General features: G+C 46.6%; 4 protein-coding genes across 4 annotated transcripts; 3 read left to right on the top strand and 1 right to left on the bottom strand.

Annotated features, from left to right (window-relative positions):
- Positions 1–144: 144 nt before the first annotated feature.
- Positions 145–1,913, top strand: PGRI_085290 (carotenoid oxygenase family protein; the record flags this gene model as incomplete). The annotated part of the gene is made up of 4 exons (XM_040796243.1): positions 145–768; positions 822–948; positions 1,006–1,116; positions 1,165–1,913. 4 exons carry the CDS (start codon positions 145–147, stop codon positions 1,911–1,913), a joined length of 1,611 nt encoding a protein of 536 aa, XP_040650781.1.
- A 176-nt stretch (positions 1,914–2,089) lies between these two features.
- Positions 2,090–4,369, bottom strand: PGRI_085280 (Zn(II)2Cys6 transcription factor; the record flags this gene model as incomplete). The annotated part of the gene is made up of 7 exons (XM_040796242.1): positions 2,090–2,207; positions 2,263–2,506; positions 2,564–2,610; positions 2,719–3,221; positions 3,275–3,768; positions 3,824–4,223; positions 4,268–4,369. 7 exons carry the CDS (start codon positions 4,367–4,369, stop codon positions 2,090–2,092), a joined length of 1,908 nt encoding a protein of 635 aa, XP_040650780.1.
- A 4,517-nt stretch (positions 4,370–8,886) lies between these two features.
- On the top strand, positions 8,887–11,265 carry PGRI_085270 (beta-glucosidase; the record flags this gene model as incomplete). Its single annotated transcript, XM_040796241.1, has 4 exons — positions 8,887–9,408; positions 9,462–10,175; positions 10,233–10,387; positions 10,449–11,265. 4 exons carry the CDS (start codon positions 8,887–8,889, stop codon positions 11,263–11,265), a joined length of 2,208 nt encoding a protein of 735 aa, XP_040650779.1.
- A 5,710-nt stretch (positions 11,266–16,975) lies between these two features.
- On the top strand, positions 16,976–17,713 carry PGRI_085260 (uncharacterized protein; the record flags this gene model as incomplete). The annotated part of the gene is made up of 1 exon (XM_040796240.1): positions 16,976–17,713. One exon carries the CDS (start codon positions 16,976–16,978, stop codon positions 17,711–17,713), a length of 738 nt encoding a protein of 245 aa, XP_040650778.1.
- Between the last annotated feature and the right edge of the window lie 2,842 nt (positions 17,714–20,555).

The following is a 20,555-nucleotide window of genomic DNA, read 5'->3' as shown; positions in this document are numbered from 1 at the left end:
ATGTCGATCCTAGCATATCGTATACTCGATCCGATGGGGAAATCATGCGACGTCTTGGAGGCCATCTATAATAGTAGAAATAGTAAAAACCCCTGTATCACTTATTCTTGAAACAAATTCAATCCAAGTTTCCAAAAACCTACAATGGCCCATATCTTCGAGCTGGCAGAGTCACTCTCATCCACACCCAATTACGTGAATGGAGTCAAAACCAGCAAGCAAAACAAATTCCCCTCAACAGAAACCTTCACCGGATTCAATTCTCCCTCGCGCCTAGAAGCTGATGTCGAAAACCTCGAAGTCACCGGAGTAATTCCTAGCGACATCGACGGGACCTTCTTTCGTGTGCAGCCAGATCACCGCTTCCCACCTGTGTACGACTCGGACATTCACTTCAATGGTGATGGGAACGTGACGGCAATCCGTATACACAATGGCGGAGCGAGCTTCAAGCAACGATATGTCCACACAGATCGATATGAGCATGAATCGAAGCATGGCAAGGCTTTGTTCGGAAAATACCGTAATCCGTATACGGATAATGAAGCGGTGCGCGGTGTGATCCGCACAGCGGCTAATACGAATATATTTTTCTGGAGGGGGATGTTGCTGGCGACTAAGGAGGATGGTCCGCCTTATGCGATGGATCCGGAGACGCTCGAGACGATTGGGCGATATGATTTCGAGGGGCAGGTTTTGAGTCCGACTTTTACTGCGCACCCGAAGTGGGATCCTAGTACTGGTGAGATGGTTTGTTATGGATATGAGGTATGTCTGTCCGATCATTTGTTGTGCTGAGAATTGACTTATGGCTATTATAGGCGGGCGGAAATGGAAATGATGGATCCCGCGATATTGTCGTGTATACAATCAATGCTGATGGAATCAAGACGGAGGAATGCTGGTATGAGGCTCCATTTTGTGGCATTATCCATGACTGTGGAGTCAGTAAGAACTGGGTGGTTCTCCCAATGACACCGTTGAAGTGTAATAAGGACAGTCTAGCAAAAGGCGAGAATCACTGGGCATGGGATGCGAATGAGGATCAATGGTATGGTCTCGTACCCCGACGAGGAGGGAAGCCGGAGGATATTCGTTGGTACAGATCGAAGAATGGTGTGTGACTCGTTGAACTATTATTGGATCGTACTGACTCGTAAATAGCTTTCCAGGGTCACACTGTCAGTTGTTACGAGACAGGCGACGGAAAGGTAGTCTTCGACCTGACCATCGCCGACGGAAATGTGTTCTTCTTTTTTCCCCCGGCAGACACACCTTCCGGAACAGTCAACCAGCGCAACAAACTCCAGAACAAGACGACTCGCTGGGTCTTCAATCCACAGCTCCCGTCTCACTCGTGGGTTGAGCCAGAGCAGGAAGTTGAGACGCTTTCTGGGGAGTTCTCTCGCATTGATGAACGCTTCCTGACAATGAAATACAACCATTACTGGCAAGCGAACATCGACGGCTCAAAGCCCTATGATGCGGAGCGATGCGGGTCGCCCGCTGGGGGGCTGTTCAATACCATCGGTCATTTCACCTGGGATGGTTCTGTTAGGGATACTTTCTGGGCTGGGCCGCGGGCGACATTCCAGGAGCCGGCGTTTATCCCGCGGGATGGTAGCACGCGGGAGGGAGATGGGTATATTGTGGCGCTGCTGAATCATTTGGATGTGTTGCGGAATGATGTTTGCATTTTTGATGCGCAAAATATTGCACAGGGACCAATTGCTGTACTTCATTTGCCATTCAAGTTGCGGCTGGGATTGCATGGGAATTTTGTTGAGACTCGTGAGATTGAGGAGTGGAAGAAGCGGAGATCATCAGTTTTGGGACCAGTCAAGCCGGCCAGTGCACCTTTGCCATGGCAGGAGAGGGAAGCTGTGCCAAATGTTATTAAACAAAGGCTTTGAGAAGATAGCTATCATGGGTAGGTATTTGGATTTTGATAGGATCTTGAAGCTTTAATAATTTATCAACAGACTATTTCAAGTAGTGGAACAACATTAATATCCTAGTCTTCAGATCAACATCTTTATGAGATCAACATCTTTATGCATAACCAGTCTATCGGAATATACATCTTGAGTCAGAATAATTGCTCCATGCCAGCTGCGAAAGTGGCATCCGGAAACGTGTTCATCAACTGGGCAAAGGAATCTAACCCTTGTGGCTGGAATAAATCCCATTGGGAAACATCAAAGTCACTTTATTTCAGTTAGAATGGACTCATTTAGCAATGATGGAATCGGTGAAACTTACAACTCAGCGTATTCTGAGCTCCCTGGTCCATCTGAGAGCAGACCTTGGTCCTGAATCCCCGTTGGGGCCTCCAAGTCCAGCAATCCACTCTCATACACACGTGCCTGAATATCAAGCACAATCCTCTCGCACCAGCCGACTTTTTCCATGCTAGCCAAGGTACCAAGGCAGGTCCGTAGCATATCTTGGTGCTTAGCACTCTGAGCTTTCCGAAGCGCCAGCAGGAGAATGCACATCGCTTCCCCTGCGCAATGGCAGTCGTTCAATGTCAAGCTGGACAATATGTTCATATTTTGCATACGATGCAAGATGCGGACTGACATCTCTGCTGCTTCAATGCAGGCGTTGCTAAGTTTATCATAACACCTGAGCCTGACGAGGGAGTCAATTTCCCCAGCTTTTGTTACAGAGAGTAACAAGAAAGGACGTGAAATTGATATCACTAGTGACCAGTACCGCAAGTGGAGAACTGCGATTGATCGCGAATGTTGCGGGGGTGCAGTGCAGTCCCAGCGCAGATGATGAGGTACCTTGTCCAACCACTTCTTCAGTGTGACCAGACTCTGTGTAACTAGGTTGATAGGTAGTCTACCGCCATTGACTGGTTGAAAGAAACACTCCATGTTGATCTTTTTCTGGAGCTGTACAAGGCTGACCGAGAGTGCCTGGAAGCCTTGAGGCATGTTAGGAGATGGATCCAAAATTTGTTCCGAGGCGGGACCTGTCGTCATAAATCCCAGATCATCGGAAATGGCACACGGATAGCCATATCGATTTGCCATCTCGTGGTCCAGGACATATACTGTCCACCATACCCGCCGATGTCGCTCTCGCTCGACGGTTGATAGGGTCTTTGGGAATATATCGCGGTGCAAACCAAGCGAGAATCCTATGCGCGCTGCTGTACCAAGGTACAGATATGCCTCAAGACTATAACAGTTTGAATGCATCGCTAGGCTCTAGAGTCCATTAGTTTTCTATTACACCAGGGATGTTCGGTTAAAGTACGAACTAGCAATGCGAACGCTCTCACGCTCTCGATATCGGCATCTTCCGCCACGCGGGGGACCAATTCCTTCGCCAGTGCAAGATACCCGGCTGGGGATTGGATATCCTCGGGTAGGGCTTTGTCGGGCGTTGCTATAGCATTCGGCCGTATTGATCCGATCGCAAAAATAGAGTAAAGCGAGCATAGCCAAGAAGCACTCGAGGTTTTCCCTCGATTTTCCAAAGTGTGGTCGAGCATTGTGTAAAATTGTTCTACTGAATAGAAACAATGCATCGAATGAGCTTGTGCAAAAAATCGTGTGGTGTACTCCATAGATAGGCGATGACACGGCAGGTAATGCTCGACTCGGTGTTGATTAGCTACGTTTTCGGGCGTAGTTGGTGGAAGCAAGCCGGTTTTCAATGGGATAACGACGCTTGGATCTGGAAGGATGGGCCGCTCACTGACCATGCGTGCAGCGTGATACCATCGAAGTGAGGAATTTGCGCCAACGTATCCTGTAATTCAATAAGTGTTGGGGTCTACTAGTCCACGATTTAACAGCGAACTTACGATATTTTCCCATTGAATCCAAAGTCATACATCCCAGTTCTTCTTGAAAGAGTGAATTATCATTAGGCACTGCCAGTTCTTGTGGGTCGTGGTCTTGCGGATCATCTTGAGTGTTCGGAGCTGAGACAGCGTTGCTGGGCTCAGCATCCCTGGCGCGACGATCAGGCGAGATGTGTGAAGGAGGGTCGCTACCCATTTGTTCTAAGTAACCACTTATTGTCTGGACTGTGAGCTCCGGCAGCTCCTCCTCCGAAACGAACCGCCGTAGCAGCTTGACCAAACAATCATAGGTTTCCTCGGATACCCTATAGAACGGTCGTTTTCGATTTTTGAGGTTGAATTCACAGGGTACATTAAGGGACTTGCAATACTCGCAGTCGCCATTCTCGACACCGACACACTAAACGGTTAGCTTTTCTTTCCCTGTTATTTGTGGGTTCTTACCTTTGTTTTCCGGGCCTTACAGGCCTCGCAGCTTTGACGCGCACGTTTTCGTGGCAATGTATCCTCCTTCTCCCATCGTCGTTTCTGTTTATTTGCCTGCATGACTGCTGTGATGCGAAACGTGGAGGATAATTTGCCGGCATTTGTGGAGATGCGGGGAGCCGATCGTGTGGGGTTAAAGGGGGGAGATTCCCCGAGGGTACGAGATTGTAGTTGATTGGTTAACATTGCTATCTAAGGAGAAACAATCTCTCGTGAAATATTAGGCCTTTGATTTGCTGGATTCCATGCCATAAGCCCCTATCTCCGTCTACAGCCACACAACCTCCGCGTGAGTTATTGTGCCTGGATCTTTGATATCCCCATTTAGGTAGCCCCCCAACGCATTGCCAGCATGAACCGAAGAACAGTAGCATGCGCCTAGTAATTACTATCGTTTTAGAGTCAATTATTGTGTCAAAAATCCATTTCGAGTGTGTTCGTACCGAAGGTCAACAGTTTGTCTCATGCCATTCATTTCAAACATTAGAATAACTCGACAAACTGCCGCAGAAGCAAAGTATCTAGCAGTAATGACAAAAGCATCTCCAGTCCCAACGAACAGACTACTCGAAAGGAGGACAGTGCCAAATGCAAGATGAACTATAGCAAGCAAAGAGGTAAGTAAAGACAAAAAGATGAAGCTGTAAGATTCCTGCCGGAAGGTTACGCTGGCATGGGCCTGTTGGCTACAGAGCTGCATCTCACGTCTAAACAACCTTTTGAGCATCCCTGCTTTCTGTTCAGTGGCCTGTTGAGGAATATTAAAGTCTATACGGAGCATGATCGCAAATGCACCACACGCATAGATAAACGGAGCAGAACAGGTCCATAGAAGTGGAAGCCAGGTATTGTCATATGCCATGCTGCAGACTGAAGAAACGCCAAGCTGCCAGCTTGTGTATATGGCATTGCCTATAGCAATGCAGGCCAAGATGTATTCAAGTGCAACAATAGCAATAGCCGAAAGTCTCGACAGCTTAGGCGTGTCGAGGCTGTCTGGCTCCTTCTGTAGCATTCGGATGGCACTTTTGTGATCGGAGGCTGCTATAGAAGTAATACCAGGGGTCCCAACTCCCAGCATAAAAGCCAGGAATGGCCGGCGCAGTGATAAAAGGCCAACCTCGATGGTGTTAGGTCGTCCTCCTACAGCTAGTAAGGTAGGCAAGAGGCCTAAAATCAATGAGGCTGATGCCACTAGAGAACAAGATCATGATTAGTTTGAGGTGTTTTTGAAACCATGTACCAAAAGTTCTTCATCTATGAGATACATACTATTTGCCTTCCAAGACTCCCTGGTATTTTCCAAAAGGCAGTCAACTACGCTGCCTACGTAGCAACCCTCATTGGAACACCACCACATTGTCCCTTCTAGATATGCTTTGAACATGCCACCACATTCTTCATTCTGAAGCATATACTGCATGCCTTCGCCCCATTGATAATACCAGTGCTGGAAGTGGCGGGATGCCATGACAACTGAGCATCGACAGAGAATAACAGAGAGACCAGCAGCGCAATATCAATCGGAGTATGTTGTAGATAGTGAGGAGAGTTTCGGCTAAACGCACGGAACAAGAGTTCTGTCTCCTCCGTACGGAGTACAGAGTCGTAGAACTGGTTCAATAGAGCTAGCACAACATCACCTCCCGAAGCCCCTTTATCCCCTTGCCTTAACCTAACCCATCGCGAACCACCTTTCGGAGTAACTGATTGGCCGTGTAGCTACCCACATGAATAAAGTCGAATTATTGGACTTGCAATATGCAGCTGCTTTGAGGGTAAACCCAAAAGGGGTCAGTCAAGAGGCAGCGGTGTGATGGGAGCTGCAATTGGCCCCACACTTGCCGTCTTGTAGAATCCTTTGACATTCTGACTCTCAGTATTATAACTCAAGAGATAAAATAGAGTAAGCATAGAAAAGTGTAAAATGAGCCCTGGAAATTTTAAAGAGCTTAATTGAAAGGTAATGAGCAGATGTAAATCTGGCTGTTGGAGACGTATTCTACTAGTTACAAAATTTTTACTAGTATTCTTTTAGTGGAATTGCACTATGCCGCTTTTTCCGAACTCAATCAATTCATTCTGAAAATATTTAAAATAATATAAATTGGAAGCAAAAGCAAAAACAAAAAAAAGAAAAAAGATGAGGGCCCGAAGCGCGATTCGAACACGCGGCCTCTCCGAATTTGAGATGTGAACCCAAACGGAGAATCATACCTATGAAATGTTAGCGGGGAAATTGGTGATTGGTGGAGTTGAGAGAAACGTACCACTAGACCATCCGGGCAATAGATGAGATAAGCATCACCAGCACAATATATGAGGTTCATTGTTTCCCTGCTGGTTTTGCTAGTTTCATATACCACACTCATATCCATTTCCATTCTATCCTCTCTATTTGGTTTCACATTTATATTAGTACCTAATCTAGTTTGCCGATTATGTTTACTCTCGACTTTAAACATCTTTAAACATGTACAGCTCTACCTCGGGCTACCTAACTAATATTCAATTTAAAGTCCGTCCATATTGACATGGACATTCTAATGGAATGAGTATTTTCGATTATATGTAACCGAAATGCCTCGAAATGAGCGGCTATTTGGTATAAGTTCTGTCGGATCTGATTGTATAGCTTAAGCAATATCAGTATATACCACGCGCTTCTCGGGTGAGATGTGTTTAATGTTATCATAGTTCTGGTAAGGTTCCCGGTCGACAAATATTTTACATAATTATTACCTTTAGCGCTGGGTCCGTCGTTTCTAAGTAGTTGTAAGGATAAGTTGAGTATTCAGGGTGTCATTATAAGGAGCTTCATAGTCAATAGCTATAACTTGACCGGTATGGTGTAAGCTACTCAACAGACAACTAACTAGCTCGTAGCAATTATCAAGCTTATTCCGATCTAATAATGGGTGTTGCAGGAGTCTGGATGTACTCACTGTTCAGTTCCGTAGCAGCTCACGGGGAACCTAGCTTGTAGAAGGGTGGCCTGAAAGTTTGTCTCTTCATTCATGTTAACTCAGTGAGCCCTAGATATATATCTGCACCCTTATGACAGAAGATTTCTGAAGACGTGATCTAAGAGAAGAGCGTCTAGTGTTTAAAGGCAGTAAGTATGATCAACCATATCTCCAAGATGGATAAGTCTAAGGAACTGGTCGTGTTGTTGGTATCAACTGCGAGTAGAGACGTGACTAGAGCAGATTGTTAGTGGAGGCCACATGGGATGGCGATAGCCAAGAAGTTGGTCATAAGATGCCTAGCTACTATACTAGCAAACTATGGAAGGGATTTAGGCTATAAAATACAGGAATTCATCGTAATTTTTAATCCATGGATTCTTCCGCAATAAAGTGGGGCACGTTTGTGCCATTTTATATAATTGCACATATACATATGGCTAGTCTATATTTGTTGAAGATGTTGAACAATTCAAAAGAAATTCTGGCTCATCAGATTAGTTCTAGTAGCTCTACTCATATCTTCTATATTACAGCATTGAAATGTTATATTGTTCGGGAATAGCTGTAAGAATACTGAAGACAAACTGAATAGTCACTTAGACCCTGAGAGAGCCCCACAATCTATACTCCGCCCGGATGGTCTAGTGGTACGTTTCATTCAACTCTGCCAATCAGCGATTTTCCCACTAACGTTTCATAGGTATGATTCTCCGTTTGGGTTCACATCTCAAATTCGGAGAGGCCGCGTGTTCGAATCGCGCTTCGGGCCCTCATCTTTTTTGGTTTTTTTTTTGGTTTTGCTTTTCATTGTACTGCAAGAAGTGGGCTCTATTTGATTTTTTTTTGTTCTGAAAGGGAAAGAAGCCAGAAGAATCAGCTATGGTGTCTACCTTAATCTTAGGCAATAAGACAGGGTCACATAAGGTTGTTACTCCTTCCGTCTTGGCTCGTCAATCCTTCCAAGGTTCCCATTTCATCAATAACATGAAACATCAATTTTACCCTGTTGGTTCGGTTTCTACTCCGTATACTTTATGATCTAGCTCCAAACGACGGTGAAGGGTCCATAGGGCTACTGTCGGCGCCCATACTCTTTACGGAGTACTCCGTACACGGGGAGCGTCCCGACAACCCGCAGTGACGGAGTATCAACGGAAATTTCCCCAGGCAGTTCAAAACTGCGGGGTAGAAAGCCATCCGAATTATGTGCCGCTGGCTTTTGCCAAAAACACAGAAGTTTAGGCTAGATTTGAGAATATTCACCCAGCATGTTTCCACATTCCATGTCTCACTCGCCAATCAAACGGAGATTCCCTGGTGGTCCGAGGCCTTTGGTGGATCAACCCTATTTACCTGCAGCTTTCAGTGTCACAATGCAGTCGCCCATTTGTCGCTCAACATGCAGAGCTCATTTTGAGCTTTCTTGGCTAGGGAAAACTGCTTCAACTTGGTCATGGGTTACAAATCACCACTGACTTGGCGCCTGGAGCACGGAGTATGTTATGGCCTAGGAATTTAAGCCCAATTACCCCATCCGGGGGTTTATAAATGGTGCATCTGCGCCGCTGGACCAGGGGGAAATTTACTAACCGACCGGCAAACGACATTATGCAGAGCCTTCTTTTTTCTGCTCTGGCATTTAGCGTCGCGGCTAATGCCTATGCCCCAGGGGCCGCTGGCTGGGATGCGGCTTACTCAAAAGCCGAAGCAGCTCTTCTCAAGCTAAATCTAAAGGAAAAGGTCGGGATTGCCACTGGTGTCGGCTGGGGCCTGGGACCCTGCGTGGGTAATACATATCCCGTCAGCTCGATTGACTATCCCTCCCTATGTCTACAAGACGCACCTTTGGGCGTCCGCTATGCCAATCCCGTCACAGCTTTTCCCGCGGGTATCAACGCCGGAGCAACTTGGGATCGCAGTCTTTTGTACGCGCGAGGTGCTGCAATTGGTCAGGAAGCCAAAGGTCTGGGCGTCCACGTCCAGCTAGGACCCGTTGCTGGGCCGCTAGGAAAGAATCCCGATGGCGGTAGGAACTGGGAAGGGTTCTCGGTCGACCCGTATCTTAGTGGAGTTGCCATGGAAGAGACAATTCAGGGCATGCAAGACGAGGGCGCTCAGGCCTGCGCTAAGGTACGATGACTTCAACTTTGTTCATGGTTTTGTCCGTTCTGACCATGATAAAGCACTGGCTTGGTAACGAGCAAGAGCACAATCGCGAAACCATGAGCTCTAATATAGGCGATCGCGCAACGCATGAGCTGTATGTATGGCCGTTCATGAACGCAGTCAAGGCAAATGTCGCATCAGTCATGTGCTCCTATAACAAGATGAACCAGACTTGGGCCTGTGAGAGTGAGGCTCTGAACAATCTTATGAAGAATGAGCTAGGTTTCCCTGGCTACATTATGAGCGACTGGAACGCGCAGCACACTGGTGTTGGCAGTGCCCTGGCTGGACTTGACATGACGATGCCCGGTAGTGACTTCAATAAGGCACCCGAGAGCATATACTGGGGACCAAATCTCGAGAAAGCTGTTGCTGATGGCTCTGTGCCCCAGTCGCGCGTGGATGATATGGCAAAGCGTATCCTGGCGGCCTGGTATCTTCTCGAGCAGGATAAGGGCTACCCTGAGGTGACTTTCAACTCTTGGAATGGCGGCAAAGCCAATGTCGACGTCACAGGAGATCATGCGACAGTCGTCCGCAACGTTGCCCGTGATTCCATTGTCCTGTTGAAGAATGAAGAAAATGCTCTGCCCCTCCAGAAACCAAAGAGCTTGGCCATCATTGGACAGGATGCTATCGTCAACCCCAAAGGTCCCAATTCATGCACAGACCGCGGCTGCAACGAGGGTACGCTAGCTATGGGATGGGGCAGTGGTACATCTGAGTTCCCTGTAAGCAAGCTAATACCAGCAGGTCAATAAAACTGAAAGCTAACAGTGCAATTCTAGTACCTCATTGCTCCTCTCGATGCAATCCAATCCCAGGCCAAAGCGGACGGTACGAAAATTGTCGAGAGTACGACCGACAGCACCACGGCTGCTGCATCCGCTGCCGCAGCAGCGGAGACTGCTGTGGTTTTCATTAACGCAGACGCCGGCGAAGGGTGAGTCGGACTTGTGTCAACGCACCTATGATGCATTTGCGATAGCTAACGTTATACCCAGTTACCTTACAGTTGAGGGCCACGCTGGCGACAGGAACAATCTCGATCCATGGCACAATGGAAACGAGCTCGTCAAGTCCGTCGCAGCCGTGAACAAAGATGTCATCGTAGTAGTGCACAGCGTGGGGCCCATTACCCTGGAGACTATCCTAGCGCAGCCCTCAGTGAAGGCAATTGTCTGGGCTGGGCTACCGGGCCAAGAAAGCGGAAACGCCCTGGTTGATATTATATATGGCAGCACCTCCCCAAGCGGCAAACTCCCCTACACGATCGCCAAGAAGGCTGAAGACTACGGTGCTGGCTGGAACAATGCGCTTAACGACGACTTCGTCGAAGATTTGTTCATTGATTACCGCCACTTCGACAAGAATGACATTGCCCCGCGATACGAGTTTGGCTATGGCTTGTCGTATACCACATTCAACTACACTGAACTTGGGGTTAGTGTTTCTGCCACAGCTGGCCCATCGAATGGAGCCATTGTTCCTGGCGGCCCGGCGGAACTTTTCGAGTCGGTCGGCACTGTCTCTATCGTTGTCCAGAACACTGGCAAAGTAGCTGGCGCCGAGGTTGCTCAACTCTATCTTGGCCTTCCAGACTCAGCGCCAAGCACTCCCCCCAAGCAGCTGCGAGGGTTCCAGAAGTTGAATATCCAACCAGGGAAGACGGGGACAGCTACTTTCGAGCTCACTCGGCGTGACTTGAGCTATTGGGATGTCCAGAGCCAGAAGTGGGTTGTGCCTACTGGTGCTTTCACTGTTCATGTTGGAAGCTCCAGCCGGGATATTCGCGAGCAGGGAAAGTTTACTGTCGCTTAGTACTATTACCCCTTGTCCCTTGACTTGTAAATATCTCTTGTTCGAAAACGACTTGTCTCAAGGTGAAATCTTGTCTGAGAATATGACAATTATATCCGCAGTCTTATGTTTTGGCAATTTTCATATCTAGTCTTGCCTCTTTGTTATGATTCATGTGCCTTTATCCGTAAGGCGCCCCGTAAGACATCATCCCTCGGCTTGTTCTCACTTTGAGACAGCACCCGGAACACAACAAAGAACACAAAGAATGGGCTTTATAACCGCCGTTTCTTTCATTGGCAATGAAGATAATTGAATAGATTGTAACCAACAGGCATAAATAACACCGGACCCTTCTCGAAGCAGCAAACCACCACCAATTCGGCTTCTCCCTACTCCTCGATCCACATCAACTATCATATACGAACAAACCCACCTCTTCCACATCGTCTCAAACTCACCCTTTTACTTATCTCCCAAAACGATGTCTTGGTGGGATAGTTCCTCACCAGGCTGGGTCGACAATCTGATGCCAATCTACACACAAGAGATCACTGAGTTCCGATCAGAACTCGCAACCCAGATAGACATCCTGATCAACCACCCTGGCCATCAAAACCTAGTGAGTGGGAAACTCCTCTGGACCGCTCGATCCATGCGCAAGATCAAAACACTGGCGTCTGATATCTCGGTGTATTTCCCGCATCATGAATTCGTCGTTGCCGCACGGCCTGGGTTCTACCAGACGACTTTTCCTCGGCTTTGTGATTTTATTGAGAATACTTTGATTGAGCTTAGTAGGACTTTGTTGGATTATCCGGAGTGTGAGGGGTCTGTTGCTTGTCAGCTTCAGGATATGTTGGATTCTATGTGATGGGTATTATTAGGTTATAGAATTCTAGAGATGGGTTTATAGTGGATTTGATTTTGTTGTTTTGGACTTTTGTACATGTAATAGTAAAGGGAATATAGAATTATATCGCGGAGTTAACGCAGAATCTTCTTTCAACGTGGAATGAGAAGTTGTTCGTCTAAACTATGTGCAAGGAGGCTGGTGGCTGGGTGTCAACCAGCCCTATACAAATATGCAACGAAAAGCTTCATGTTGATTTGGATTTGAGTTGGTAGTTTCTAGTACAAGGTCAGCTTGGACAATTATATTATACTGCTTGATGATTTCAAATGTGTTGTCACTAGAAAACACCTGCCAATCGGAACCTATGGAAAGTTCTCAGGAATGTCAAGGACAATTATTCTCAGTCAGCCGATATTCAGCACGGGGCTTTTAATCATATTTATTTTGGCATGCCTCTTATCGAGAGTGGAATGTTGGTGAGATTCCTCATAACAAAAAGTCCTTCGCGTGCAACCAAGACCTCCCTGTGTGAATCCAAGCTACCTAAGAATAATCCCAGCGCGAATAATTAGTATTCGTTTTAAACCTAGTCGTGGATGACTTTTGCTTTTCTATATCTGCATGTATGTTTGCTTCTGCCAAATCTCTAAGGCTAAGGGGCTTCTGCTTCCAAGAATCTGAGCAAAGCCGTGTTGACATCACCCGTACCTTTGATGGTGACCAGCTAAACCGAGAAAACATATTCGATCTGTTCACATACGGACTACGTCCATCTTGTCAGTATCCCGACCGCATATAACGTCACTCAATTTACCGCAGATGACAATATCATATCTGCGACAAGCGTCACCTTCAACAAAACCAGCTTCGGCGTGCCAGTGACGATCGATGTGTGGATCAAGTCAACATTGATGGCAAGATCACAAAAGTACGACATGTCCTGGCTCGAGCACCTGCTGAACCCCTTGGTTGTGGCAGTCACAACAAGAATAAACACGCCTTCGTCTGACTAGGCTGTTACCTATATTGTTGATTTTGTTAGCACAATAATTCTGTTACACACTAACAAAATTACACGGGTTTAAGTCAGCAATATACAGACACCGCGAGTTGGTATGCCTTTTTGACCGGGGCTACATTTGAAGGCCCAAGAGCTGGGTCGTAACACGTTTCTACGTCGAGAGGTCCACGAGTATATGGTGCAGCGCTGGCTGGATGTGCATTATCCGTATATCGGACGTGGCGGTGGTGGGTACTGTGCTGATGATATGGACTATATCCAAGCTGTGCTATAGAGAATTTCGTTGGGGTATGACATATATCATAATAGGTGACTCGCTAACTGAAAGGGCGTCATTTAGGGCAAGGAAATGATTTTCCACTCACAGTTTTATGCATTAGAGTTAATTATAAGGGATTATATTCACAAGTATCCAGTTTATTGCAACTAGTTCTTTTGCCCGCTGGAAAATGTGGGTTAAGATCGCATTTTTGAAAATCATGCCCGGAGACTCCTCATAGTGAGCCGAGTCTACTAAACTTCGAGAAACGATGGCATTGCCCTTATCCTCCTGTCACATGGAAATTGAACCCAAAGTTTTCGGAAATATGTACTCAAGTCCATGCTCTTTGAATACCACATGTCATGTAGAATCCTGCCCCGTCCAAATCTGGTATTTGGTCTCACGATCTCCTAGGAGTGTGACCACTGCAAACCTGGGCGATAACGGATTACCACGGACCATAGGAAAGGCCCATAGACGTTATATATTGGCATGCCGTTATCTGCGCCATCGTGCGTGTTTTTTCACATTAGATACGAGATGATTGGCCCTCTTATAACCCCTTGATGATAAGATGCAAGCCCCCTAGCTCATCCTCAGTCTAGCGTGGCACTACGCGGAGTTTTCCCGAGTAAGGGGCTGTTTAGTGATCTACAGCTCGGAGCTTTATGCGTGATATCATAGGGTATACATCGGCTCAAGTCTCCGGTGTCTCCAACCTCATTTGGCGATGAGCATATTCTACATTCCAATCCCTTCGAACGCCCGTCCCTAGCCGTCTTTTATGCTGCCCCAGCTTACAATCCTCCGTCGCAGAGCGAGGGAGCTCTCTATTCACCACGTAAAGCACGTCAGTTTCGACCTTTTAAAAACGTTGTTTTCTTGGAGGTTTCAAAGCAGGGGCTCGATAGAACACCTCGGCACAACATGTTTATCAACGTGCTCTCGTCGATACACAGATATCCTAGATCAGAACCATCATATCGTAGCCTGGTTCTAGAATTGATGATATAACTCTTGAGCTACTACTTGTGTTTCAAGAAGATGCACAGATGTAATATCCCGCTCGGCCGTTGGAGTTACATGCCAACCCTGATAGTATACGTACAGAAATTCCTTCCGTCACCTGGCTGATCTTTACCAAGATTTCCTGCCCCCCCTTCAAACGCTAGACCTCCTTGACAGTGATCAAACAATGTGACCAAAATTTCTTGGTGCTTAATATAGATGCCGTTAAAATGGACACATTCACCTTGGACTTGCTTTTGTCTCTAACGTCACAGTCTCACCCATGGATTTCAACATCACCAATATGGAGAGAAGACGCTCTTCTTGCGGCAACTCACTACCAGGCAGTGAGGCACAGATACGCTTATGTCCTGAGAAATTCGAAGAATCTTCCACCGATGAACAGCAGAAGTTACCCCCGGTCGACGGAGGGCTGCAGGCATGGATGTTTTTAACAGCTTGTGTAATGCTCGAGGCTTTGATATGGGGTAAATCAGATCGTGTGATTACAAGTGACAATCCAGAGGCTGACTATATGCAGGATTTGCATTTGCATTCGGAGTCTTCCAGAAATATTACCACACCCATTCAGACTTCCAGGAGTCTAATATGGTGGCTGTTATTGGAACATGTGCTACAGTTAGATCCCCAAGTTCATATGCCACGATTATTGCTAACCTCATCCATAGGGAATCTCCTATTTGAGCTGTCCACTCGTTATTGTTGCTATGATCCTCCTTCCTCAATGGGGACGGTGGTTCTCATCAGTAGGACTGGTCATAATGTGTCTTTCCCTGGCATTGGGCTCATTTTCTTCCAATATCACGCACCTTGTTCTCTCCCAAGGAGTCGGCTTCGGAATCGGCGGCTGTATAGCATACAGTCCATCCATCTTGTATATGGATGAGTGGTTCGTCCACCGACGAGGACTCGCCTTCGGCATAACCTGGGCTGGATCAGGGGTATCCGGCATGATATTCCCGATTGGCATAGACAAGTTATTGACTCGATTCGGGTTCCAAACTACTCTTAGGGTTATTTCCGTGGTGGTGTTCGTTCTCGCTGCACCTTTCTTATACTTCCACAAACCCCGGCTTCCGGTTAAGAAAACAGTCGACTATCAACGTCTCAACTTCCGATTCCTTACAACAAGGATATTTTGCGTCTACCAACTTGGCAATATCATAGAGGCTCTGGGGTTCTTTTTACCTGGCATTTATTTGCCGACTTATGCGCGCAGCATTGGCGCTACGGATTTTCTTTCCTCGTTGACGGTTACGCTTCTGAATCTGGCGTCCGTGTTTGGGAGTGTTACTATGGGTCATTTGGCAGATCGATACCATGCTATCACCTGTATTACCATCTCGACTGTCGGTAGTACGCTGTCTGTGTTTTTTCTCTGGGGCTTTTCATCAACATTGCCAACATTGTTCGTGTTTTCTGTCGCGTACGGGTTATTTGCAGGTTGTTACTCAGCGACGTGGTCGGGGATAACGCATGAGGTCCGCCGTGTCGATCCAACTGCCGACGCAACTATCATCTTCGCCGTTATTGCCTTTGGGCGGGGAATTGGAAACGTCGTCAGTGGTCCCTTAAGTGAGGCTATACTTGATGTAGACTCGTGGAAGGGCTCTGCTGTGGCAGGCTATGGTAGTGGATATGGGCTTATCATTTTGTGTACGGGGATTAGCTGCTTGTTGAGCGGAGTATGTATAGTAGCGCATCACACGAAACGTATATAGGCGAGTCTCGTTGCACATTTATGCTGATGATTAACGTCTGCTTTTTGGGTGGGATAGGGATTGGACTCGCTACATATGATACTTTTTTAAGATGGACCTATATTTGCTAGACCAATCATTTCTTTTGAGAATACTCTTATGTTCTATTTTTATTTTATAAGAACTTGATGTAATACTTCGAAGGTCAAGTCTTAGTATTGCCATCCGGGATCCGCCAGCTTCCGAGTACACGAAAATATATTATCCGACTACCATCACCACCTTGAATTTCCCTTCAGATATTCAAGCTATGTGCATGAGTAAGTCGTAGATTCAAGAATCAGTAAATATTAAAGTAATAGATTTCACCTATGCAACGGTTTATGTAGAGTTTTCACGTCCACGACGCCATGGACCACGCCACCGGGCTTCCCGACAACTGCCGAACCCACTTAATCTTGGATCTTCGAATCAATCGGTGGGTCTTCAAAGCTTAAACATGAATAGATTTAAATATCAAATCAAGAGCCCCAAGGTGTGCACTGGTAAAGTGGTCGACGTCACCCCAACAGAACATGGCGATGCTGATTCCACGACAGACGTTGAAATGTTTATATTGTGGTCCATGACGCCAACGTAGAGAGAACTACCGGTTATTTAGAAAGTCTACTTGATCTAATAGACTTGAAGCTTACCGCATGCATCGCTGGGGTGATGATGACTTGAGATCCCTTGGAAGATTGTGCAGTTTCATAGGTTTAAAAGGTATTTAACTACCTGTGAACGTAGGAATTATTCTGTTCTTACCAACATCTCCCTCAACTAAACCACACGATAACTCTTCAGAGACAACCTCAAGAGCTATGCGTTTCTTCAACATCGTCAGCCTCCTGGCCGGAGTCACCTCCGCAGCCACTGCCACCTCCTCCGCATCAAACGCAGCTTCAACCTGCTCTCCTTCATCTTCCGATGCAAAGGTCCTCGAATTCGCCTGGGGTATCTCCCAATTCATTGGCGGCTACTACAACTCCACCGTGAACAGCACCTTCGGAAGCTCGAACAACGCCACCCTCCAAGCGTACCAGAAGATCCTCTTCGGTCTCGAGAAGGACAACACTCTATCAACCCAAGCCGTCGAGAAGGTCGGCGCCAAGGCCCCCGGTTTCTCCAAGCCCCAGTGTGACTTCACGTTCCCCCAGGTCAACACCACCCAGGCTTGGGCTACTTACGCCTACCGCTTTGAGGAGACCGTCACCGGTGCTTTCATCGGTCTTGCCGGATACACCGAGTCCCCCGAGGTCTCCTTCCTCATGGCTCGTCTGGCTGCTGAGCACAGCGCCCACACTGCCTTGATTGGTAGCCGCGTTAACTCCACCATGTTCGCCGCCAACTCTTCTTCTCTCGTCGCGGCTTACGGCCCCGCCCAGGTTCTGTCCACCCGCAACCAGACTGGTAGCCTTGGACAGTACCTTGGTGGATGTCTCACTGCTCCCGTCAGCCGCTGTGGTCCCTTGAAGATCGGCCCCTTGGCTGCTACCCCCTCCTCTTCCGGTGTCGCTAGCAGCACCGGCATGGCTACCTCTGCTGCCAAGAAGAACTAAGTGGTCAATTGAATGAAGAAACATTGTTTTCTATAATGTTTCAAAATGTCTTGTGTAATAATTTTGGCCATTTGATCAATTTGAGAGGAGGAATATCGCTGTTAATAGAGCAGGGTTGGAATATATGAGATACTTAATGAATTAATTGGGGATACGCAATTTTTTAATATTTTTTTTCCATACTTCTAATTGTAATTAATTAGGGTTTTTCTTCAATTAGGCAAAGATCATTTATTTCCAACATAGACAGTTATGTCCAATGAGCACACATATTTTGGATTCTCACAATGATACTTCTCCCTTCGCATTGGTTGCCAACCGCAACCTCCCACCCTGGGACCTGGACGTGGATCAGCAACAACCCAGGCGTAGGGCTTAGATTGAAAACTCTATTTAAATTCAATTTGGTACAGTCGATTTGGTACAGCTGGAAATAAGTGGCTGGCAATATGAAATTAGAAAAGAAAAGTAGTTTTACCTTGGTGATCATTACCCTAAACAGGTAAGAATACGAATCCGAAGTAGAGCCAAGACATTTATGTATCAGGTACCAGCAGTATGATTCTTAAATTATCTTAAACTATTCTGCCTTAAATATACTTTAACGATTACGAGGTCTAGGAATTGAATATTTAAAGAAGCAGATTTTTCTACACCTAGGATTAATTCAAGTTTATACAAGCTCCCCGGACTCGACTACTCATACCAGTGCACATTGAAACCATTGGCGCCGATTGAATCACAGAGACAGACTATCGCAACAATGAACCTATCAATCGAAAGGAGCCCAGTACTTAAGTTCCGACTCCACATCATAATCGGCGCCTTAGTCTCTATCGTCTTCATTCTTATCATTGCACGCATCACCAACAGTGGCACTCCAAAGACAAGAACCAACATTTGGGGCATTGCCGTGGTGAGTTACCCCTTCCCTTATATTAATATATTATGTAAAATCTAATACTATGACTGAAGTGCCTCAAATCAGCCGTTTTCATGGCCTATCAAATACTCACAACTCACATGGATCGACTTGAACGATGGGCAAGCACAAAAGCGTACATGATATTGAATGTCATTGACACTGTCTTTTGGTTCGCTCTATTTGTTATCACGATTATGGGTACTATGGGGTCGACTAGCGAGAGTAGTCGGGCGTTGGGTGGTATTACGGCCACATTGGTCTTCTTTCTGTGGTAAGTGGTATCAACGAAGGTGATGGTGGCTCATTTCACTAACTCCCTTTAAGTGGATTTGCTGGGCTTTTGGCGTTTGTGTCGATTCGTGATAGGCGGTTCTTCAAAGCTAATGGGTGTCTTCCTGGGCCTGGGATGAATAAGCCTGTGGTTCATGGTTCTTGTTGAAGCAAGCAAGTGCCTTTGCTTGTTCTTCTCTCTTTATATCTATAGCTGTCCTTGGTGCTGTGATGTCAACCCTGATGCTTGATATGTCGTTTGCTAGATTTTATAGAAATAAAATATTTACGCCAATATGGGAAGGTGCAAAGGTCAAGGAAGGTGCGACTGTAACACCTGCCAAATTGGGTTAAGCACACGTGACTGGGCTATGACTTACACACTTCATCATTTCATTCAAAGTTCCTTTCACTTCAACTTTTCTTATCCCAGATGAGCCTGGGCCATCCAAATTACCGAGATCCCCTTTTCCATCCCTGTGGCTGAAGTTGGCTATCCTTCTACAGGCCTACAAGATGTTGCTGGTCTCTTCGGCAACGGTAAGCAAGAACTTCCCTCCTAAAAGTCTTTGGATTGCGCTCATATAATACACAGACAATCAACATGAGATAGCAGCTTCTCAACCTACTCACCCCTTCAATCCTCCGAACTCCAGATATCCACATCGTCTCAAATCCTGATCAACAGGTCCAAAATTCCAACATTGGCCCTCAGTCGGCGAGTTAAAAGTACCATGGGTGGGAAAACACTGGGTCCCACAAGTGATATACGGCAGCTCCTAACGTGATAAATGGGGATTCGAACATGTTATCATGGAGGCAAAAAGACCCATCTCGGGTCCGGTGGCGCCTAGGCCCTAGGGTATATGAGTGAGTATCTAACGATACCTGCTATGCGAATCTGAAAGCTAACGAGTTTCAAGGACTACATCCACCGAGAGCGTTGAGAACCCCGCCTAAAGAGAGATTGCACTGTGTATGGTATGGCCTCGAGCGGGATTTAGTTCTCGTTCCCGATATTACTAACAACTCTTGAGACGAGGATTCTCAGCTAGACCTGCTGTTCATCGACACCAAACCGATTGTGGACTTCCTAGACTCGAGAACTAAGAAAAGCTACTTTAGTCGGTTCTACTCGGCCAGAAATCTCGCAGAGCTGGTGAGGTGACCATCCTCAATCGATACCCCTTCCATGACTACGTGACACTGTTTTGTCCAATCACATCAAATATCTCCAATTATCCTACACTTGGACAATACCGAGTCTCACGGACTCTGCACCATCGTCCATGGAAAAGTGGTTGAACAACAGCATTTCGAACTTCCCCGGGTGGAATGAAGTTTCCCCGAGCGAATATTGATTATCTTCCAAAGGCAAAGAAAAAGTCATATGACAAACATTCGAGAAAGACCCGTGGCTATCAATGTGAGTGGTGCTGCTGTACCTACGCTTTGCTTGGTCAGAGACAAAACCACTACTTGAACTTGATATGCGCCAAATTCTTCGGGAGTAACGGGGATGCTACAGCTACGTTGGGAGTCGAATGATCTCGGGCGCGAAGAGTGGAGCCTCGCCCATTGTTCCTTGACTGCCATACTGGATTGATTTGTTCTATTTTCGACACTGGTATAGTGATAGCGGAGGTA

Source organism: Penicillium griseofulvum (genome assembly GCF_001561935.1).
Source record: "Penicillium griseofulvum strain PG3 chromosome Unknown contig_10, whole genome shotgun sequence".
Lineage (NCBI taxonomy): Eukaryota > Fungi > Ascomycota > Eurotiomycetes > Eurotiales > Aspergillaceae > Penicillium > Penicillium griseofulvum.
Note: the sequence above shows the minus strand (reverse complement) of the source record. Positions and strands in the feature narration are given on the sequence as shown.